We start from the raw sequence: 7,375 nt of genomic DNA, 5'->3' as shown, positions 1-7,375 counted from the left end.
CACATTTTAAGTAAATGTTAGTACTCAACACAGCTAAATTAAATATTTAGATACAAACAACAGTAGAGACTAAAATTAGTACAGAAACACGAAACAGAAAATAAAAATGCTCCATCTAACATTACTAAAAAAATAGCAGAATAATTTCACAAAAGTGCTAACTGACAGCACTATGTTGGAATGTGGGAATAATTAACAGCACTAAAAATGTGGGAGATAAACATATCACATTCTGTTTATTATGTTGAAACTATTTAAGCCAGTGCACTTAAGCACTTTTACTCTTTCTTAACTCGAGGTATTTTCGAAACCCCTCTTAACGCCTTTACTAGATTATTGTTTATCACTTCATCACACTAAGCAATAATTGACCGCAGATCTGCATACCTCTCCGAGGAGCCTCTAACCATTCAAATCAAATGTATGTAAAAAACAGCTGTATAGTAATTTTTAATGTTTACTTGAATTTTTATTACATAAATATAATTCAACCTTTTCAAAAAACCATAAAATATAAATAAAAACCAAAATCAATTAAGTTCCACATTTCAATCCAATTTAAGTCAATACCATGTCATTAGGTATTTTATGTAAAGTCAATTTTTTTCAGACATTTTTTTTAATAAGGCAGTAAATTCAATAACATAATAAAGACAATAAGGACAACCTGACAGACAGACAGGTAGGTAGGAAGAAAGATGTTTATATATTCACGTGCATACAAATGCTTGACCAGTTACTCAGAGAAACAATAAATAAATGATGATACGGAAAGAAAATAACATAAAGAACCATCAAAGGTAAGATAGATTTAAGAATACAGCACAAACAACCACATTATGTAGCGCCAAATTAAACCAAAGACTCATTGAAATCCCGCATTGTTAAGGCCACTACCAGGCATGCCCTGTGCATCTGTGTTGCATTATGTACCTTCACTTTTTCTTTAAATGCAAACGGCAAACGGCGCAACTGGGAGCACAGCCGATTTCGAGCTCACCGTGAAATGCCTTAAATGCAATCTTCCAGAACAACAATAGGAACATCAACATTAACAATGGAAAAATACGTACAATCTGCCTTTTAGTATAGTCAAAACAAGGAAGCCTACATACGGACGCGTACATATCTATATATGCTCGCACGTTCTACGAATTGTTTTGAGCCAAAAGCAATAAGAAAAATTGTTACTTGTACCAAATGCTTGTAAAAAAAAAAAAAATATACAACATAACATAATAAAAGCAAAGTCAATAAAAAAGAACCTCAAATGAAGGAATGTTACACGCAAACGTAACAGTTTCAATGTGTTGCAAAAATATTTAAAAACAGTGGCGTAGTAGGAAGGGAGTGACAAAATCTATTCGTTAGTATGTATAAAAAAAGAGGTTTGACATGGTCAAAACTTTAAACTATTTTAAATCTAGCTTGAATCTACATTATTTAATTATTCAAATTATTCAATAAATACAAACACCCGGAGTTGCGTCTAATGATTCCAATAATCCGAGTTATACGGATATTCGAGATTTGAATCAAATCTCTAGAAATCTGTAAAAACCGAATAGTTCAAGCAATTCGTATATTTCAAAGTTTTATGAAGTTTTAATTTTTTTAACATATAAAAACTAATAAATAATAATAAACTAATAAAGAACGGGTACTTACATTCATGTCAATTGATTTATAGATAGAGAAACTAAAAAGTACATAGTCTCCAAGCAAAACAGGTTTCTATTAAAAACTAATCAAAGAAATTATTTATTTAATAAATTGATTATTTATTGATAATATACTAAATAGTACTACTAAATAGTAGAAATCGTAATAATAAGCGTATTATTATGTAGAAGAGTTAAGAGAAATAGTCAACCAATTTGATTAATTGGTCGACTTAAAATGATATGTGTACATTTACAGAATTTTATCTGTTGATATACAAAAAATTTATTTTTCTGCATTTATAGAGATAGACACTCAGAGGAAAATCGTTAAACCGAATTGTTTTATTCTACAGTATAGGGCAACTTATTTTTTGTTGTAGCTGTTCAAATTGCAAACAACTTGACAAATTTAATATACACTTCATTTATAAGATCTAAAATTTTTTATTATAATATTCACAGTAACACTACATTATATTTCAATTTGTCTATAATTAGGAAAATTTCGTTTAAAGTTTGTTTTAAAAATTGTATGAGAATTATATATGTATATAAATCGTATTTAAAAAAAAAAAAACAAAAAATGGTTGAGTAAAGGTTGTTTTAGTATTTTTTAACATAACATATACCATATCAATTCACTAGATTATACAGATTTTCACAACAGTATCAAATTTCGCGACAAAACAATTAAAAAAAATTTATCTTTAAATAATCTCTAAGGGATGTTATATTTGTTTACAATGGACACAAGTACACCAAAACTTATAAGGAAGGATATATAAACGGACTCAAAATATAACAAAAAGAGATAACTAAAAACAACAACTGTCAAAATAAAAACTCGAAACGATCATGTAAACGCTTGACGTTTCGGAACTATCTTTAGCAAAGTTCGACAACTACAGTTCATAATGTAAACTGTAATGGTATTTCGCAAAAACTGTCAAATTTCACAAATTCAAAACATTTTATTTAACATTTTATCTATGGCACTGCGACCATTGGGTCTATTGTACCACTATCTAGGCTTAGAATAAATCTATAAACCCTGTTGGTTCAGTAAAAAGTAATGTAAAATCTACTTTACAGTATTTAATTGTCTCGTTTAAAGTTTACTTTGTACAGAAATATTGTCTTCTTATTACAAAGCACTTTATACGGCTATAACACAAATAAACGTAATTTCAAGTGCAAGTCTGTGGCAAAATATGTTCTGATTTTTAGATAGCATGTCTTTCAACTACTTATACATTCAAATCTGTAGTTAAAATAGCGCACAAATAGGGCCTCATCAGAGTTCAAAGAATAGAACTTTTTGTCAATGAATTCATATCCTAAATTTTTCTGCAGTTCAATATTTTAGTTCTCAAAAGAAAAGTATTTTTAAGAAGTAAATTTTAAAAAATAGAAACTCATAATTCATAAGTAAAACTTTTCAAATTATAAAATTAATTATTATAAAATAAAAAATTCATTTTTATTAATCCCTTTAAGTATTAAGTATTAAACCCGCTACTGCTAGTCACGCTTTATTTGTACTGATTGCTACAGATGATGCGCATCTTTTGCTTTGCGAAAACAAATACTACACAGTTTATCGTACAGAATACGTACATCTATAATGATGCCGTCGTCATAAACTATGTTTCAACTTGCTCTCTAAAACCTCTCGTTTAGACTTTACAACCAACCAAGCAATAATAAGAACACAAAGTTATAAACATTTTTATAATTCAACGGAATAACAAACAAACCAAAGTATTAACTACAAAATTAGACTTTATAATTAAGTTAAAGAATATCTATTTAAAAAAAAGAAAAAGAAAACATTACTACATCTACACAATTTTTGAATTTACCTTACACGATTCGGACTTAAATTGGATTGAAATCATAAACAAGCGAACTTAGTTAATCTATCTTATTTTTTTTTGTTCATAAAACAGACAATCAGAAACTCACAGATAGATTAACCGGGAATCGGACGGACAATTTAACATGTTTTTGTTTAATTTGATAGTAAAACCTTTAGGTTCGTTGTAGGTCGTTAAGCAAACGCTTTTTTTTTAACTAAAGATGTATTGGAGATGAATACTCAACATGTGTATGGTTAAAACTCTGCCAACTAAATTTGTGTTTAAGTTGATTAACTAATGAAATAAATGTCAAAAAACTGTTTTTAGGGAGTTAGGGTTTCTGTTAAGGCTACATTTTGATTGTGAATTCAGATTATACTATCATAAGTTTTAATTAATCTTATTAAAATCATAACGAAACTGCCCAATGTCACTAAAATTTTGTACATTTAATAAGTTGATTTAGAAAATATTATATATACTTGTATATATAAAATTTTACTATAAGTAAGAAGTTCGGGTTCTATTTTATTTAATTATCAAATGATCAGATTATAATAAAAAGTAAGAACTATAAAGTTGTTATTCTTGTTATCGAATTACCATTTAAACTTCATAAAGTTAATAGCAATAAAGTTTTTCAACTAATATTTGAAATATTAGATAGGTGAATACCCTACAATAGGTGCCTCAAATAAAACTATAATTATAAATGCAACCTAATGTAATCACAATGCAAAACACAAATCACAAAACACAAATCACAAAACAATATATAATTTTTCTTATAGTTACTACATCCTCTTATAGTGCTTATACTAAAGAAATCAATCCTTAACATCTTCAATGTTAACAATTCAGTAAAGTATTGAGTGTTTGGCATAATTTAAAGCATATATCAAAATGTCCGATACCAGTTAACAAGAGAAAATTCAAAAATATTTAATGCCACTATAGTTTTCCCAGATATTCTTCCCACTAAATTAAAAAAAATATTATGAAAAAAATTTTTTTGAAATAGGTTTTTGAGATATAAGGCTTTGAAATTTTTTCATTTTTTTGAACATAACTTCACATGTTACACCATATACCGAATTACAAACGTCCGATTGGATATAATAATCATTTTCCAATTGATTTAGTAGTTAAAATATAATAGACTTATGTATAGCAAAAAACCAAATTTAGGGAGGATGGGTAAGAAATGAATCGAAGTCAGTCAATCGCCACGCAACTTAGAAAAGACTTAGAAAGCTTAGAATTTTGTTAGGTTTCTTATTCGTTACACATTGAACATACTTTTTTAAATTGAATAAGATACTAATAAAGAAAATCTATATATAAGTACCCATGTCATTTTGAATTTCGATAATAAAAACAAAGAAATAACCTTTTTTGTATAAAAAAGCGATGAATTCAAACAACATTGCTAATACAAGGATAATATAAAAAGAAAATTAAGGATAATATTAAAATTTATTGATATAACTGAAGACGACGAATAGCAAAACAAATAAATATTTTCACACGCAATAATAACAGTGTTGTAAACGTATGAAAAATGAAAAAACTTCGAAGTAAAGCTAAATTTGAATATTTGTACCTTTATTTTAATAGTCAGTCATATCTTTTACCTATTTCAATAATAGCAAACCATTGACAACAAATATTATACCCTTCATTCGAAAGACTGAATAACTTATTCTTGGTAAGAGTCAGTTGTTAGCAATATTAATATCCCTGATATTTTTTGTTCTAATCATTATCATTTTTAATGTGAGAGACCCTAAAGAACTATGCCGAATAATTTTTTATTTTCGTCAATTATTTGGATTTTCTTTCTAGTAGATTCCGTCTATTCTCCGTATGTTATTTTTCGTGTATCTATCTATCTTCTATTTAACTATTCCCCAATTAAAAATGTTTACTTATGATCTGGTTTCAGATATTGTCATAAAAATAATTATTTTATATTTAATATATGTTCAAGAACAATTTGTAATAAGAAAACAATGGGTTTAATGGATTTATAATAGATTTTGCTGTAATCGATAATTATATAAATTTTCATACAGAATTTTATTTAAAAAAAAACACATATATATTTATTTACAAATTTGTAATAAGAAAATAATAATTTAATGGGTTTATAATAAATTTTGCTTAAATCGATAATTATATAAATTTTCATACAAAATCTTAATTATATAAAAAGCACATATATATTTATATACAATATATGCATACACTAAAATTTTCTTTTAATATCAAAATTCGTAGTCATAATTTTTTTCAGTGTAAATCTGTCTTAACTCTTGAAGTCTTATGTGTGTAGCAGTTGAACGTCCCAACCTGACCAAGCGCACTATAATCTTCGGTCACAAAATCACATTCTATTGTGTTTATAACTTTTTTCCAAACGCTCATCATAAACAATTAAAACGTCCAAAGACAGGAACGAGGTAACAACTCTCAATGGATTTTCTAAGCCAAGCGAATGCTGAGTTACGAATATTGTTAAATTGCTGTTGATTTCTTAAGGGTTTTGCTGTGCAAAAAGACAAAACGACGAAAGAGAAAAACAGACGAAGTAACAGAAACAAAAAAAGAAAAGGAAACGGAAAAAACTGGAAAACAAAAAGAAAACGTTTAAACACATAAAAAGGCACAAAATCAAAGGAAGAAGAATAGCGGACTGATTGATGGCTATTGAAACATAGGTTAAGGTCAGTTGGAAGCCAGCTAGCACGCAGTGTTAAAATCTTTTTCCCTTATGCGTTTCTCCCTTCCTTTTTTTAGAACAGAAATTGTTTGTTGATTTGATTACTGATAGTTAATGAGTTTGTTTTTGTTGTTCTTTTTTTTTTTTTCCAAGAGTTCTTCATATTTCTTTTTCACTCAGTATGTGAAAAGTTGGTAAAATATGCAACAGAATGTAGGAATTGTGCTAGAAATATGTCTGTCCATAAAAAGTCAGAAAGTGTACACATAAAAGATAATTAGGCTAAAAAGTTATGATTGATAATGAGAGTTTTCAGTAGACACAAACGAAATGGATTTCGAAAAGAGTAAATTGATATTTCGGAATGAAGATAAAGAAGAGGAAGGCGTTTACTTGGCAAGGAATTATGTGTCATTAAAATTTGTTCTGAAGTATTAATTTTGAAGATAATTAAAAAGGAAAAACAATACGCTAAAGATACTTAAAAGTAAACGAATTTCAGGCCAAAGAACTGGTTGTAGACAGTAGAATATGCTGATTATGCTGGGTCCTTAAAATACTGACTGAATACTGAAGATAGCACATTTCGTTTTCAGAAGAAAAACAATTTTTGTAGTAAGCAAGATTATTGCTTATTAGGTTTACAAATGAATTACTGCATACATATGAACAGAGCGAACGAACTATTTGAAGTGCAGCTTTTTTAAAAGTTGTATTTTTTTATTTGACATTGAATTATATTGAACCAATAATAAATATTTTGGAAGATAATATTTTTAATATTAATATTTTGGAAGATAGTCATAGGTCTTGTCTTAGTCGGCTGACAAACGAGACACATTTTGTACAAATCTAAACCTGCGAAACCTTCATTAAATAATATATAAGATCCATTTTTAGAACTGACCTTAGCTTAGAAGACACCCCATACCGAAAATTTAAGCGGGTTTTAATCTAGCGACCGTGGAGGCCACTTAGCGCTTCAAATAAAATGTGAACCGTTGTTAGTTGTCACGTTGGAGAAACTTGTTGAAACTTACATTATATAAAAATTTTTGTTTTATTTATATAATTACTTATTTATTCATTTATTTATTAATTTGTTTATTTATTTTCTATTTCTATATTTC

General features: G+C 27.6%; 1 protein-coding gene across 1 annotated transcript in view; it reads left to right on the top strand.

The window, feature by feature from the left end:
• Positions 1–6,575: 6,575 nt before the first annotated feature.
• LOC119677164 (transmembrane and coiled-coil domains protein 2-like) overlaps positions 6,576–7,375 on the top strand; it is a 4,345-nt gene continuing 3,545 nt past the window's right edge. Inside the window, exon 1 of the mRNA XM_038088432.1 lies at positions 6,576–6,591. Within this exon, the coding sequence (XP_037944360.1) occupies positions 6,576–6,591 (16 nt within the window). The remainder of the gene's footprint in view (positions 6,592–7,375) is intronic.

Source organism: Teleopsis dalmanni, chromosome 2 (assembly GCF_002237135.1).
Source record: "Teleopsis dalmanni isolate 2A chromosome 2, ASM223713v2, whole genome shotgun sequence".
NCBI classification, from domain to species: Eukaryota; Metazoa; Arthropoda; class Insecta; order Diptera; family Diopsidae; genus Teleopsis; species Teleopsis dalmanni.
This window is presented reverse-complemented; position numbering and strand designations above follow the sequence as displayed.